General features: G+C 39.6%; 2 protein-coding genes across 9 annotated transcripts in view; one reads left to right on the forward strand and one right to left on the reverse strand.

The window, feature by feature from the left end:
- The window catches only part of tprb (translocated promoter region b, nuclear basket protein), a 28,041-nt gene extending 20,141 nt beyond the window's left edge, over positions 1-7,900 (forward strand). The window contains exons 42-51 of one of the 6 annotated variants that reach the window (XM_031313870.2): positions 2,132-2,225; positions 2,960-3,110; positions 3,262-3,334; positions 3,456-3,547; positions 4,044-4,153; positions 4,287-4,385; positions 4,594-4,744; positions 5,123-5,244; positions 6,365-6,460; positions 7,638-7,900. In XM_031313870.2, the coding sequence (XP_031169730.1) occupies positions 2,132-2,225; positions 2,960-3,110; positions 3,262-3,334; positions 3,456-3,547; positions 4,044-4,153; positions 4,287-4,385; positions 4,594-4,744; positions 5,123-5,244; positions 6,365-6,460; positions 7,638-7,687 (1,038 nt within the window). In that variant the 3' untranslated portion in view covers positions 7,688-7,900. Of the gene's footprint in view, positions 1-2,131; positions 2,226-2,959; positions 3,111-3,261; positions 3,335-3,455; positions 3,548-4,043; positions 4,154-4,286; positions 4,386-4,593; positions 4,745-5,122; positions 5,245-5,981; positions 6,224-6,364; positions 6,461-7,637 lie in introns of those variants that run through there. The other 5 variants (XM_031313873.2, XM_036006948.1, XM_036006949.1 and 2 more) reach the window with 5 other exon arrangements.
- prg4b (proteoglycan 4b) lies at positions 7,493-16,124 on the reverse strand. Of its 3 annotated transcripts, none has more exons than XM_031313875.2 (14): positions 15,824-16,124; positions 15,642-15,712; positions 15,163-15,285; positions 14,870-14,992; positions 14,171-14,227; positions 13,510-13,569; positions 13,109-13,402; positions 11,605-12,429; positions 10,998-11,084; positions 10,022-10,158; positions 9,661-9,817; positions 9,423-9,527; positions 8,863-8,991; positions 7,493-8,041 (listed from the first exon to the last, which is right to left on the reverse strand). In XM_031313875.2, exons 2-14 carry the CDS (start codon positions 15,706-15,708, stop codon positions 7,932-7,934), a joined length of 2,274 nt encoding a protein of 757 aa, XP_031169735.1. In that variant the 5' UTR covers positions 15,709-15,712; positions 15,824-16,124; the 3' UTR covers positions 7,493-7,931. The 3 variants fall into 3 exon arrangements, with proteins under 3 accessions (XP_031169735.1, XP_031169734.1, XP_031169736.1); XM_031313874.2 differs by having other exon boundaries at positions 15,642-15,726; XM_031313876.2 differs by having other exon boundaries at positions 15,169-15,285; positions 15,642-15,726; positions 15,824-16,123.
- Positions 16,125-16,636: the final 512 nt, after the last annotated feature.

The raw sequence follows: 16,636 nt of genomic DNA on the forward strand, positions 1-16,636 counted from the left end.
GTCCCTATGGCCACAAAAAATGGTTTTGGGGGAGAGTAGTTAGTAGATCTGTTCAGAAGTGGACTTTTCCTATAACTACGTTCCTGTAACTACTTGGTCGGAAAGCGGCTAATCTTGTAAAGGTTGGCTGAAAAAAGACTGATCCACAGCATCAAAGGCCTTGGCAAAATCAGTTGTAGTTGGTGTGCACACTGAACCCAGAACATCACAGGCCTTGTACACAAAGTCCATCAAACTAACTAGATTAGATTAGAAGATCTAGATTTGGTACGATGTCATATAGGATCCAGTGCGCAGCAAACTGTTTGCATATTTCTGAGAGCTGAGCTGTTAATGAGATCGGCCTCAGTTTCATCAATGTTTGGAGGGAAAGTTTTTGGTGTGGGGACAGCTCCCTCATCAAACGAACTAGGTTCAATTACCTATGACACATAATGTACTCACAGTTAACATTTTTTATACATCCACACACAGCTTTCACATCCAGTACACCATGTTAACCTTTCCCACGCTTTCAGTCAAAAAATTTACGTACCTTTTTTAACACTCTCATTTGACTTTCACTTGCATTTTGCCCCTGTGTTGTAACTTTCTGTCTGTGTGAAAGCTGTGTATCGCTGTGTGTTGACTTTAGTTCTTTACCTTTTTTACTCTACTCTTGGTTGAATATGTTCAGTGGGATGAGTCAGTGTCTGCAAGGGACCGTCAACGGTCTTTCACTTGTAAGCTACATGTGGGGAATCTGTAAACCACTGTTGTGTGTGTGTGTATGTGGGAGGTTTTGACATTAAATAATAAATTAATTACTTTTGAAGGCAGTTGGTAGAAGAAAAAGGGCCATACCAGCTGTATTACCAAGCAATTGAAATATGAGACATTTTAGAGGCATTAGAGGGGTCATCCTGAACAGTTTCGAAGTTGTTTGTAGTTTTTGATTCCCTGAATCCTGTAAACCTGAGTGGAAAGTAAAAAAACAAACTACAAATTAGAAATAATCACTGATTAATTTAAAGCTTTCTTGTAATAAAATATATTTATTAAACTATGAAAAAAGCACTTAACACATTAAATTATGCTTACATAATACGCAAATTATTGGGCCACTCTTATAGTCGAATACATTTAAATCTAACAAACATGCTCTTTTTATTTTTCCAATGTGTTGATCTTTTTGGGTGAATCTTATTTATAGTCAATGGGCTGCAAAATCTGCTGATTTGCTGCATGTATTCTTATATATCATACCATGCATGACAACAGTGTGCTCTCTTTTTAAAGGACACATCATATTGTTTCCTCATGGTGATCATGTTTGGTGGCCCTATTTTTTACTTTTGGGATCCATGTTGGCGTCATGATTAGATGGTTTTCTGTTTTATTGTTTGTTTATTTCCTCATCTCTGCAGTCAGGTTGGAAAATGAATTTACAATATTGAGAAAGAAGTTGGAATAGTATTTTGAATACAAATAGAATATCTACAGTATCTTTGTGTTTTGAATACAAATATAATAGCTATCTTTGTGGTTTACAGTTAATGATTGCCAATACCAGGTGTGTCTGCTAGCTTTAACAAATGATAATTTTTTTAGAGGCAGCAGCACAAAGCAGAACATAGAATTTGAGAAACTCCAAAGCCCACTGAGTCCCAAGTTTAATAAAAATGCATGTAAAATGTAATTAAACAGTCAAACAAAGCAATAGAATATGATTTAAAATGATTTCACATGACAAATAAAATGATGAATAAATAGAGTGACAAACTAATGGTTTTGTCCAATTAAAAATGGTGTATTTGCCTGCTGTCTGTGGGTTCTGTGTGGGTCCTCAACATTTTAAACTAATGCACATATGGAAGTATACGCGTGTTTACTCATAATCTTTGGCCTTTTCTGAAAGGCGCCCTTGTTCCGTATAGGGAGAAAATGAATCATAATCTGTATCCTGAGCTCTGCCAGTATACCCTGGCATCTATAGTGTGTGGGAACCATCCATAACCTGCTTCTTCCAATTCTACCCTGTTTTTCTTTTCTACTCATTTCCTCTTTTTTTCCTCACTATACATTTTAACTTTTAAATTCTCTTTGTGGTTTTCTTTTTCTCTTTATTTCCTTTTGTTCTTTTCTTTCTCAGGGAGCTGATGTAACAGACCCGGGCACAGAGACAGAGGAGAGTTTGGGGGCGTCTGACTCCACCCAGAGGCCAGCAGATTCCCAGACACACAGCTGTAAGATCCAGGAAACCCTGTCAAACGCACATACGTAGATCCACCTCAGACTCTCCACATGCGCTCACAAACTGTCCCGCCATCCAATTATTATCTGACGCTTGACGATGACTGAGAAAGCTGTAATGTGTTGTTGTCTGACTGAACGGAAGTGTTGAACGTGTGTTAGCCAAAAATAAAATAAAAAGGTCTTTAACAAGGGCACATAAAGGTTGCTTTACTTTGAAAATGAATCTAATGATTCAAGTTATTTTAAGACCCTATATAGCTGGGGGTCAACGTTAAACTTGAGTACATTAGACCAGTCAGGGGCCCATGATTAGAAAAAAACACATAATACTACTTCCATTAGGGAACCAGCCAGATTCTCAAATGTAATACTTTTTTTGGAAACACTAACAATGTTTAAAACACATGGACAAGCCACACATTTTCAGTTCTTCCCTACATAAATGTACCCCTTTTAAAAGAAATACAAGAATTTTAGTTTGTTTCTTGAACATGCATAATCCTCTCAAATCATAATGACTTTCTCTCATTTTAGTAACTTTTGGATACTTTCAAGTAATTTGTTTTTGATTTGTGCCGTTTAAAAAATCTTCCAAAAATCAGAATTTTAGAGCCTATAAATAAAGCGTGGATTGGTTGGGTTTTTATAATTTCTTTTGTTCACAATTCTTATTTATTTCAAATAAAATGGACCTCTGCTTATTTGAGCATTTCTACTGTTTTAGTTGAGGGCAGTACAATGGAGATGTACACTACAGAACAACCTATCACAAGCTCTGGTATACGGATGCCCCAGTCACCACGGAGACCAACACATCAGCTTCCTCCTCGCCTGAACATTGCCCCGACATCAGAACTGGGACCACCTGTTCAGGTATAAAGGAAGAGTAATTTGTCCTTCGTAAGGAAAAGCAGAATCTGAATTTAAAAAGAATTGTTATTGTTTTGAGTTATTCATGTATCTATTTTTTTTATCTCTATGTGTAGATCACAAGCTCTGATAATCAATTTTGTAAAATGTAACTCCACAGCGTATGCCTGTTCGTCGTCAGTCAGTGGGCAGAGTCCCTCAGCTCACTCCCGCGGTGACGGGCAGTTCTGTAAGTCCTCTATAACATCAGAGATTTGACAGTCATTACATTATTTACAGAAAGGAAAGTGTGAAACCTTTTTGTGTGTGTTTGTTTGTATTCACCACTTTTCTACCATCTCTCTCTGCAGCAGCACTTCTTTGATGATGATGACAGGATGGTTCCTAGCACTCCCACTCTGGTGGTGCCACACCGCTCAGATGGTTTTGACCAGGCCATTCAGTAAGTCTCACACACAATGGACACAGACCAGGAAGTAAGAGTGGCGAGGAAACATTTGAAATGTTGTGTTTAATACTAACAAAAGCACTGGTACATGATCTGTTATTACTGACATTATATGGTGTTTGGTTATTATTATTATTTTTTAGAGTAATTACTGCATAGATTTAACTTTTATACTTGTACTGTTGGTTGCTTCTTTTAATTAAGTACTTTTAGTTTCTATTTTGACATCACTCAAATATAAAAAAAACTTTCATACAGATCGCTATGTGGTCTTGACATTTATCCCTCCATACACACATATACATATACATTCATACATATACATACATACATACATACATTTACCTTTTTTAATTTTATAATCGGAGGTTAAAGTGAATATTTAGATAATATTGATATTAAACAGTAAAAAGTGGGGGAAAAGGACCTACTTGGGACTGCCGTCACTCTGCTGTTTTATGCCACTGAATGACTGTTTTTTGTTTGTCAGTTCTCCCCAAGTGGCCGGTGTGCCTCGCTTCAGGTTTGGTCTCTCAGACGACATGCCACAGACCAGTTCCTCCTCACACTCTGACCTGGGACAGCTCTCGTCACAAGGAGGTACTCTGCCGCCACATGTTGTGCAGTCTACGTAAAACGGCATTAAACACCCCACCAGCTAACAGCAGCAGAAAGATGATGTTTTTACTTCTTCACAGAAACGTGAAAACTTTTTTTTTTGACTTGTCTTCAGGTCTTGGGATGTATGAAAGCCCCTCGTTCCTAGCAACTCACGAAGAGGAGTCTGGTGGACGCAGCGTTCCCACCACACCGTCACAAGTTGCAGCACCAGGTAGCCGTCTCCGTTTGTCTCAGTCAGTCTGATATAAAGCTGTTCTGTTTATCTGTAGACCGACCCTTTTCATCAACATACTTAACATAGTTTACGGTTTCTGAAAGTAGTCAGTGAGCTGGATGGAAAGCGTCAAATTTGGGAGTGCTATCAGATGCTTCAAGAAGATCAGTGAGTCATTAAGTGTATTTTTTTATGTATCTTCCAGTAACAATCTTCTCAGAGGTGGCACAGTCTGACACCGCTGAGCACTCCTCCCAGTCGGTTCCCATGGTGAGCACGTCCACACCAGGCCTGCCAGCAGCAGCCACTACAGGGGAGGATAGAGACGACGCCTTCCTGGAGCCAGACACTGATAGGTAAGGCTCACTCTTCTCTGCTGTTTGTTTTTTTTGGCTGCTGTTGGAATTCAGATGTCTGGCAGTCAGCAAGCCCTGCCCTTTAACTGCAACATTCATTATTTGTTGCCATGCGGGCTTCATATCAGAAATGTGACCTTTACTGTATTCACTGATAATATGTTGCTCTCTCAACTGTTAGTATCGATAGCTGAATCAAATATCAATCTCTACTGACTGTAAAAGTTAGCAGGTTTATAATAAGTGCATCTTGTGATTTTTTTATTTTTTATTTTCTTGCATTCATGTTTTCACAGGTCATTTTAAGACTGCATGAATGTTTATTTTGATCAGATCCCAAGCATGTTGTGTGTGTGTGTGTGGGTCTGTTTATTCCAGGTCCAGTGGAGAAGTGTCAGTAGATCCAGTGGTCTCGCAGGGAGATATAGAGGAGCCAGGCCAGCAATCTGACAAGGCCAGCCTTCCCTCCACCAGTCAGGAGCCCTCCTCTAGCTCTGCAGGTACAGTGTAGCCACACGACTGTGCAGATCCCTACTATGAATGGCAATTTAGCCCCCTATGTATCTTAATACACTCCACTGGCTCCCTGCTCATTTTAAGACTCTGACTACGCCAGAAAAATATTTACTCGGCCCCAATACATAGTATGTCAAATGCTATATCCCAAAAATACCAATCCAAGTACAAGTCCTACTGCACCTGATCAGATTTTGCAGTAAGCAAGCCAGCATGCTTTTCTGACCCACAATCCTTTGGGCAGCATATATGAGCAAGAGGCTCAAAGTTCAAAGCGCAAGGTTATGAGGAAATGGTATGTCCCAATTGTGTGCATGCTGCATGCAACAGTACGTACTTTGTATGGGCAGCTGCAGAACGTACTAAAAGCACTGCATGGATTGGCTCCCTTTTTGGGGCGGCAGTAGCCAACTCCGTGGGGACCTGGCTTGTGAACCGGAGGGTTGCTGGTTCAAGTGTCCACATGGATCAAGTACAGAGTGTGCACTGGTAGCTGGAGAGGTGCCTGTTGAGCAAGGCTCCAAACCCCTAACTGCTCGGGGCGCCTGACCATGGGCAGCCCCCTCGCTCTGACATCTCTCCTGTGTGTGTGTGTGTGTGTGTGTAATAAAAATAACAGAGTGAAGAAATTGAAATTCCCCAAGAGGGATCAATAAAGTATACATTTTATTTTATTAATACCTATCTGACCTTTTAATTCCCTATTACCCCCCCCCCCTTGGTCACTTAGGTCCTCTGACCAGTCACTTCTGGTCGTCCCTTGGGCTCGGGGGAAGCTCGGGGGCGACCACGTCTTCTCAGTTGCGGGCCGCAGTCTGCGGAACAAACTGCCCCATCACATCAGATCTGCCCCCTCTACTGAGTCGTTCAAAGCACAGCTCAAGGCCCACCTCTTTTCTTTGGCATTTGAATGTACTTAAATTGCCACTAATAATTGGCATTTTATAATGGTCCAATTTTTTTGTCTGCAGTTGACCCGCTTTATTCTGCCTGTTTGTTAAGCACTTTGGTCAGCTAAAAATGTGCTAAATTTAACTGTAAATTTGACTTTACTTGACTTAATTAGTGCTTAGTTCTGAATGCTGTTATTTTTTTTTTTTCTAGATACAAGCAGTGCTCCACCTAAACCCTCTAGACTTGGACACAACAGACAGCTGCAGCGCTGGCCAGAACACCGCGGCGGCCGCATGAAGAGAGGAGGTAACATGAAAGCATACACACAAATTGGGAGGTTATGGTGCTAACGTTGCTCATGAGCTTGAAACTGTTCCAGGGCCACGGTGACTTTGTGTATTTAGTCCATGGCTCATTTTCAAGGTTTGGCAACATAACAAAACATTCATAAAAATCATTTAAATCCTATCTGGCTTACTCCAATGAAAGCCTCACAAATGGATTATAAACATCTCGTCCCACGAGATCTTGCGAGATTAAAATGTAACGAGACTTCTCGTTGAGGTAAAAATTGTCTTGTGATATTGGTCACAAGTGCAGAGCAGCAGCCAGTAAACGGACTCTAACCTGGTTGGTCTTATAATACATCCAGCCTTGAAGATGAGACTGGCTTGGACCTCTAAATTAGCATAAAATATCCCCCGCCTGTTCGCAAAGTTGACTGTTAGTTCACTTTTGCAGAGAGGTAGCGGAGTTGCAGTTTTAAAAAGCTGCCTATAAAACTCAGCGTTAGAACGTAGAGGGTACGGCCACTCTCGCACTCACTCATTCGCACCTGACACACGGACTGCAGCATATAGTTCAGTGTGGCGCTGACTGGCACAAATCGCTCTCTTTCTGTCTATTTTTAATGAGTCAGAAGCAGAAAGCAAAAGCTACCTTTACTTTTAGTGATATTAAACAAAGAAATGTTCTCCCCTCGTCTTAAAATGGTCTTAAATCAATCAAAGAGCAGCTTACTTCCTTGTTTACTGCTGCAATGAAACGCTTGGTTACATTGTAACCTTGGTTTTCTGAGTCTTTTTTTCCAGTCATATTTTTTTAATTGAAGTTTTCTTTAAAATAGTGTAAATATCTCGTCTCGTTCTTGTGAGCCGAGTGTCTCGTCACATCCCTAACATTTGCTCATGATATAATATTGTGATTTAAGCAGGAATAGTTTAACAAAAGGATGCCCAAAACATGTGGATTACAAGACAACGACGTCTCATTTTCTCGTCTATCTATAGATATAGCATTTGTTTCATTTGAATTACCAGTCATAGCATTTCATATATATTTGGTGTAATTCAGTTTATTGTTGATGAGAATAGCAGAGGAAACAATTGTCTGACATTTCATACACGTCATACAGCCAATGTACAAAATCTTTACATCAGTATACAGGCTTTGTTTAAACAAAAAACATTTTATATCCCAACAGGTCAGGGATTTCCTTCTCGAGGTGTGCATGGGAGACGATTTGCGAGATGAAGCACGCGTCTTGACAACGATGACTTGTCATTCCCATCAGAAACACATTACACATTTTCCAATCAGCGTGTGCAGATTCTGTATTCAACCTTGATAATGTTCTGAAGCCTGTTTTTAGTTTTGCTTTTTTTTTTTTTTTTAAATCTACCTTTTTGTAATCAGTCCATGCTGAAGCAGTGTGTTTTATGAAGAATGTAATAAACTTTAAAACTATGAAAAATATTTATGAGACAACTTTCTTTCATCAGACTGTCTTTTGGCATTTGAAAAAGTTGTTGCTCTCAGGTGACGCGTTGGCTGCAGGAGTAGCAATGACAGGATGTTTACTATCCAGCCTCACATTGTAGGATTTGGCTGCAAAAGAAACAGAATGGTTGCTTAAGCATTTTAATTAATACATGGTATTCAGGATGTACTTTTTATCCATGTTAATGCCAGTTTCCATTTTAGTAAACATGAAAAGTGGCATACAACAGAATCTCTTGCATCTGCCAACGGTCCTGACCTCAGAGTTTTCAGGACGTTAACTTGGACAGCTTTTGGCTACAAGGACATGAATCTTAAAAGCTGTAATGTTTCTTGAATGACAAACAACTAGACACTTAATGCCTCCTGATGATTAAACTGAGTGAAATCTTTTACTCAGAAGGGGAATCACAGTATTCTTCAAACTAGCTATAATAATTAAAATGGAATATTTTACTGTGGTTACTCTGTTTGAGCCATAGGTGAATGGACACCACCCTTAATGACCTTAACATCTGCCTAATACCCCACCACACCCTGACACATGGTCCTCGTTAGGCATGTCAGACATGATGTGAATGAAGCTAACAAGTCTTAGTGCAGACAATTGAAGGGTGTTCTTTTGAAGATTAGCAATTAAATATTGTAAAGGAAGACATCTTTATAGACCAGTTTTACTTTTTATTTCAGTAACCAAGAATTGTGGGGAGCTAATCCAAAATAAGGCAAGGAGTTTTTTTCTTCTTTAATGACCACATTTGGGTCTTGATGTGCGGAAGATAGAGCTTGAAAACTTTATTTTCCAACAAATTTCTTTAGTATTAGACTGATTTTAAAGAAAAGAAATCTTAAAATAAAACTATATCCACTCCCAAAACCTGTTCAAAAGAGAGAGATGACTAGAGCACAGGTGTGTATGGATGACTTACATCTTGAGAAGACGTAGTATTTGAATCCCTCTGGCTCTCTGTTGCTCGGGATGGACACAGCAGCTGTGATGGTGGAGGGGAAACCTCTCCAAGATGTCCTGATGTTGACAGCCTGTCCTAGAAGAGACACTGGAAACAAAAGAGTAAAATGAGGGAATTCACATAATGGTTATTTATGTAATATTTTATTTTTGACATTCTTTTGTTAAATATCACAACCCTTAACAGTTACAGTCCCAATAACTGTACACAGGCAACTTATTTCCCATTGTCAGTTATTTACAAGATGGACCTCAATGCCCCTTTCACCTCCACAAAAGCATGAGTCACGTTTTCAGAGAACTGCATGTGTTGTAACTCAATAAAACATGTTTATGTAAGTTCAAGTAAATCTGTTAAAATGCTCAGCAAACGCCCAGTACACTCATTATGGTTACATTTACACAGGACCACACAAATTAGGAAAATAAAATGCAATCCATGTCATTGTTGAGATGAATCTATGTAATACAGGTTAAAATAGTTCTTGTCCTGTATGGATTTTTTAGTTATTGGATTACCTGCTTGTCGAGCCATTCGGTTGTGGGCTGTGTAAACATGCTGGACTTTCCTGCCACATGTTGGACTGGTGCCAAACTGGTAGGAATATTTCTGAACAAATCCCCCTGGAAGAATCAGTCAAGAACATATGCATGATAAACACAGTATTTAAATACTTTTATACTGTGGAAAAAAATACATTAAGACAAATGCAATAAAGAAAATAATTAGCTTGACTCTGTAACAGAAGTTTATCACCTCTCTTGAAGAAGTAAACTGACTCTCTCCTGCTATGGTACTGAGGCACAGACAGAGCAGCTGTGATGTGGCCCCGAAGCCCATCAAAGCCTGTATCAATGACCTTTGGATAGTTAGGGTCCAACACATCATTTTCAAATCTCCAGTACTGGGATCCCTGCAAAGATCACAACCCAAAATATTAAAACCTTAGAAAATAAGGAGGGCTCAAGAGGGAATGTGGCATCAAAGAAGAGCCACGACTGTGTATTTAACAGCAGAAATGCACCCTGATATAGTCCGAAGGGTCTCAGTAATAAAATCCCTCTAATTCAGATTTGTCGAATGCACTCATTGGTTTGGATGAGATGAGTGAATGTACCCTGAAAATGTACGTTTTGCCTTGGCAGTTGCAGCGGGTGAACACAGTGTCGATGGGGGAAGGGACGCCCCACACTTGTGTGATGCCACGAGCCGGACCAGGCACCATGTGTCTGTCCAGAATCCAGAAGTAGTGTCCTAAAAACAATAACATTTCTACATTAGTGTGGTCCAATCACTTAAAGGATTACCATCAGAGTAACTTCAAAGTTTGTTGTATTTTTTAATTTGTGTGAATTATGTATTATATTGTCATGGTGATATACATTGTTTATTTAGATTTTTAGATACCTCAGGTCATTATTTTTTGTACTTTTCATACTCTTGCAGTGGTGGAAGAAGTATTCAAATCATTTACTTAAAAGTACCAATACAACAATGTAAGGATACTCCATCATAAAAGTCCTGCATTCAAAATTTAAAAAAGTACAGAAGTGTTATCAGCTTAATGTACTTAAAGTATCAAAAGTAAAAGTACTCTTGATGTAAAACAATGGTCCTTGTGATATTTTTATTTATTAAATTACTGATACATCAACATGTATGTAGCATTTCACTGTTTTAGCTGGTCCAGGTGCAGCTAGTTTCAACTATTGTTTTATAGACTTTAAATACTTTAGTCCAGTGGTATCCAACCTAGGGGCCGGGTCTCCAAGAAAGGATCACAAGGTAAATCTGAGGGGTTGTGAGATAATTAATTGGATAGATTTTTTTATTTTATCTCTTCACAATGTTTAAATGGAAATCACTTTTTGATGGAACCCCTAACAACTCATACACACTGTATTGTATTTTAAAAACTCATCATAGTTTTTTTTTTTTTTTTATGTAAAATCTTTATTTCAAAATAATAATATTGCTATGTTGAGTTCTTGAGGAAATATACTTTCCATCACTTCTCTCTTGTTTGTTAATTAACTGGTATTTGGCTTAATGTGTGATACCATTCTTGGATCAGCTGCCTGGCTGCCACTAACCTCTGAAAACCACAACTGTGCCGTTCCTCAGCGTAGTGACTGCACTGACCGGCCGCCCACTACACAGATTTGTATCGTTGCTGTCTTCTGTGAAAAAAAAAAAAGACATTTTGTGAGAAAAACCATCTGTTTGGATAAACAAGCAATAAGACAAAGAAACCATGCAATCACAGACTGAGTTACTGGGTGTTATATGTAATGTTGTGCTCCAGGAGCTTTAAGGACTTGTTTCCATTCTTTTAAGTATTTGAGCTTTATTTCAATTTTAAAGGGTAATTTATTTAGAGTGGGAAAACAGCCACCATTGTCATTTAATATATTGTAGCTACGCTTTGAAGGAAGCTCTGTTCACCCAGAGGCATAATGAAAAAACAACCAAGCTCATAGGCAGGCTGAGAGCAGTAATAAATATGTCCCAGAAAGGCCTCCATTTATGCAATAGTGTTAGACTCACGTAAAATAAATTAGATATCAGCAGAGACTACGGGAATGGAATTTCGATACTCGCACTGCAATTTCCCATTTCAGAGTCACAGAATTAATCCTTCAGGCTATTTGTTTTCACTGGATGTTATGTTGAGAATCCAGACCAATGGACATTTCTTACCTGCTTGGTAGTTTACGGAATTATCTATGTTGAGAGTTTGTGCAGTGTCCAGAGGCTTAGTCTCAGGTTTGGAGCTGGGTTTAGCCAGGGTAGGTTTAGCCGGAGTCAGTTTAGCCGGAGTTGGTTTAACTGGCAATGGGTTGTATGGGTCAGGTTTGTCCTGGGGTTTTAAGGTGGCTTCAGGTGTTGTGGGTTTGGTTGGGTCTGGAGTGACATTTAGTGGTTTAGTGGTTACTCCTGCTGTAACTTCATCTGTCATGTCATCCTTCACTGCTTCTGTGGATAAGGGAATTTGGGTCACTGGGGCTTCAAGCTCTGGCAAGTCCCCGGGCCCTGCAGGAGAAACACTGGTGGAAGGATCTTCAAGGTCTGCCAGAGAAGATGGAGGGCCTATTGTGACGCTGTCTGTGTTTTTCTCAGTATCATCTGGCCTGGCGTTTAAAGTGGTTGCCTCTGGGTTGGGTGTCAGGTCCAGCGTTGAGGCAGAGATGGTGGTGACCTGAGAGTTTTCCAGGACTGTGAAAGGGCCCAGTGTGGCTCCTGTGGATACTGGGGCCACAGGTGTGTAGGAGGCTGTGTTGAAGGGTAGGGTTGTAACAGCTGGCTCATCAGAGGAGGCTACTGTCGGATCATCAGGAAGAATGTCACTCTCAGGCTGTACCTCTGCCTGCCCCGCTGTCTGGAGCGCTGGGGTGTCGGCTGTAGGAGAATACTCAGTTTGGGGTCCTGAGGTTGGACTAGGGTGGCGGGAGACATGATCAGCTGCTGTTGTGGGCTGAGGGAGAGTTGTTCCTGTCTCAGATGAGATGGTAGGATCACTGGCATCTGGAGGAGGACAAACATGATTATGAATTCAACGGTAGTAAGAAGCATGTTAATGAATTATTGAATTAATGACAGCTGTACAGGTGGCAAAGTAAAGGAAAATGTGAATAAATGAGTAGATAAACATACATGTAACAAATGCATATGGAGAATAATTCAAAATGCAATTATTTAAACCTGTCGTAAAACATCACTGTACAGTGGAAATATGAATTGCTCATACCAAAGACAAGTATAAGACATTAGCCACTAGAAAACCTTCTAGTAGCTAATGTGGCTATTTTTAAAAAAAAAGTTTAGTTAGAATAGGAGTAGTGATAGTAAGAAAATGGATTTCTTTTAAACAATGATTTTAATAAATAATTAAGGTATTTTAATGTAGTATGGCCCTTGTAGTCACTAGAATTGGAGACCTATAGGAGATTTTGGATCGAGATGTAAGACAGCGCTCTCTGCCACCATCATCAAAACATGAGGGAATGAGGGGAATATCTTTTTTGGAATAATGGTGTTTATCTTCCTGTATAGTTAATAGTATTTGAGAATATATGCAGAAGAGCTTTGAAGCTATTCTGGCAGTTTGTGGTTTAACACCATTTTACTTGGGTTTTTCGTGTTTTTCCCTTAATTTGCCACCCATCTATTTGTGCCTGCCAGGTAATCCCTGGACATCACATACCTGTGTTCTCAGTGGGGGCTTTCTCGATGATGGGGTAAAGGGTGGAGGGGCTATCATCGGCCTGTGTTGTTTCGATATCTGAGAGAGTCGTTTGTTTCTGAGAGAAGACTGTAAACGACTCTGTACTGAACTCCAGAGTGTCTGGACTTTGGGTGGGTTCAGTAGAAATTTGATCCGGTAGGTCAGCTGTAGACGACCCATAGCCGCTGGTGCTCTCTGGGATTGGACTTGCCTCCGGGTCCTCCACTTTATTGTTGGAAAACTCATCATTGGAAAAAATCTGGCTGTACATATCTAGAGAAAAAGTGAGAAAAGGTGCACACCTGGTTGTCACACTCGTGAAACTTTACTGGGGGAAAAACGTTTAGCTAGATTTATTATCCATGCACATAATTGCTCACCATCACTGGGATCATCTTGTGGATATGATGTTGGACTGACCAGTGGAATCAAATAGTCATCTGTGAGCAAATAAGGCAAAGTCAAATATAAATGTTAAGAATTGCTTTTGTTAATTTTGTTATTAATACTATCTCTATTTTTACTGCATTTGTTTTCTGAGCATGTACATCACTGACTCTGAATGTCTTGACATTCCAGACGGAAATGTCACGACATGAGAGAAAAGTAACACGGATGTAAGAGAATCTCCACCCACAAAACTATTCCAAGCCAACTAGTGAATTAAAACACCTAAGAAAATGTTCTGTCATCCTTTCTTGGCTTCATTTTGTGCTTTCCTCTCTTGTGACTGAGCCTGTGCCCGTAACCCTCCTACACACTCATGGCAACACTGCTTCCTTGTGTTTCTTTTGGCCAGTGGGGCTTGTGCTCTTGGCTTGGCTCCCAAAGCAAACCACAGCAGCAGAGCCACAGTGTGGCAGTCACCCGTAAACATATTCCTGCCGTCTTCCTGACATATGCCTTATTAAATCCACTGAGTTCAGCTCATGATGATCATTTAGGTAATGAGCATTAGTTTCTGTCATTGGAGTAGCAGTTATTCAAGATGTGAAATAAAGATTTGGAGCTTTCTTGAGTATATTTCAAAAGCATAGTCACCTGCATTGTTTTCCTCGCTGAATGTAGAAGGGTCTGTTCCTTCATTCAGAGTCGGCTCTGTGGAAATATTCACGAATAAAGGTTTGAGAGTTAACCCTGTAAAAAACAGTTTGCCTTAAATCCTAAATTACTCAAAATGTGGAGCGAAATCAACCTAATTGTCAATTTAAATATACCTTTTGGTTTGTTATCATTTACATTATTGCATGAATTAGTCTTCACTGGTGCTGTTGCAAAGGCTGCTCCACTGATTTCTTCTGTGGTAATTAACCGAGACAGAAAATATTGTCAAATTTAACCCAATGCATTTGTGCAGATTACTGCATGCATTGCATGCTACTCCGCATGCTGGTGGACATGCCATGTCAGATTAATCCTGGCTTCACTTCACCACTCATGCATAAATACTAATCTGAAATGATAATTATTGCATGACAGTGCAACAGAGAAAGGTGAGGGCTGACTTTAACATGCAGTCATGTTGTCACACGACCATCACTGTATTTGCTGATCATGTATCACCATCATGACCACCAAATATCCAAAGAAGACTCCAAAGATGTGTGACCACTTTAAACTTAATCAGGATAGCAAATATCATGGTAATGCTACTGAGTGTGAAACTGTGAATGACATCTGTCGAGGTTAACATGCAGAAAAACTAACACAATCACGCTGACTTTGTCGGACAAGGCTTACCTTCTGCATCACAGTGCATCTTGTGATCTGAACAACACTGTTTGTACTTAGCGCAGTCAGAGTCACAGCTACACAGCCGGCCTCTTTTAAAGCCTTCTCCACACCGTCCTTTACATGAGTTTTCTGTTGCACACAAACACAACAGACTCGTACAATAAAACTACACAGGGATATACATAATTATTTTGTTATTCATATGGAACATTCAGGCAGTATATGAAAGGTAGCTTAGGAATTAGGGATCAGGAAAATTAGTAATAAATTGACATAAAAACATTTGATGATTATAAAACTCTCACTTGTGGTGCATTGGGATTCAAAGTCTTTGCAGCACTCTCCATAAGTCAGGCAGCTATAATCACACTGGCACATGTAACCCCTGTAGTACTCAGCACCACATCGACCTTTACAGCTCGCTGTTTGTGAGAAAGAGTACATGGAAACAGAAAACAAGTGTCAGAGAGGGACATAATGGCATCTGTGCTTTTACATTTTGCATCATCTTCTGTCCCAAAACATTGTCTACTTGAGGACATAGTGTGTAAATAATACCACTGTGCCAGAAATTGATTTCTGAAGTAATGACAAATACAGAGACATACCTCTCGTATTAATTATTAACAGAGTAAACATGAATGAGTACAAGAACAGAAAACACATTCCAGGAAAACCCTTCATTAAAAAACAAATTTCTGGCAGTTGGAATACTGAAAATTGCAATAAAGCTAAATGTTTTTCTATGCAGAAAAAATGTCACACACATAATACTTACTTTGAGCAGCACTAAATGTGAAGACACATGCCAGCAAAACAACAGCACAAAGTACAGTGGAAGACATCCTTCTGTAAATTTGAAATTAAGCATGAGACACACAAAAATAAATAAATCAGAGGGCATTCATGATAAGGACTGAAAATCCTAAGAGAGAAAAGAGGAAATAAAAGGTAACCTACCTTGTCTGAGCCTCTGTCAGAATCCTGTTGAAGGTTTGCCTCGGCTGCTTTTAAAAGGCTGAGAGAGACCGGCTGACTCCCTGTTAATTGACGGATCCGGTCTAATTAAAAGTGTGATGATCTCACAGGCTATAGGGAGGATCCTCCAGTCCAGACCAGACCAGACCAGACCATAGGTCCAGACATCATGATTCCCCACAAACAGCTGGAAGCACATCAACACACATCTGTGCCAGACAGACGGCTGACTTCACATACTTCTGAGCAACAGAAAAACAAAATTGGTTGACTTGCCATTCAGTCACAAAATGAGTGAAGTGGACACCTTCACATCCTCACAGACTTGGTTTGTCAAAACAGTACCACATGGACAGTCGTGTAATTTCTTTCACTTCAACGGTCAGCAGGGTGTTTTATTGTTCACTCTTTGAGAGAAAAAGGGTGCAAAAAGAAAGATGATGAAGAATGATTTTCTTAAATAAAAGTAGTAATAACACACTATAAAAATACAAAATTACAAGTAAAAGTATTTTTTAGTACAATTAATCTTGAACTGTTCTGCCTTTCCCTTGGTTTTCCCCCGGGTTTATTTAATTGTTAGCGTCCTTTGCCCCGTAGACACGATAGGGACGTAACACATTCAAAATTGTACCCAAGTAAAAGTACATATTATCAGCAAAATGTACTTTAAGTATCAACAGAAAAATAATTCATTAGGCAGAATAAGCCCCGTCAGTTTTACTGTATATTATCATAATATTGATGCATGAACATGACAGCAGTACTTTTATGTTATAGCTAATAAAGTGGAGC

This window comes from Sander lucioperca, chromosome 11, assembly GCF_008315115.2.
Source record: "Sander lucioperca isolate FBNREF2018 chromosome 11, SLUC_FBN_1.2, whole genome shotgun sequence".
In the NCBI taxonomy this organism is placed as follows: domain Eukaryota; kingdom Metazoa; phylum Chordata; class Actinopteri; order Perciformes; family Percidae; genus Sander; species Sander lucioperca.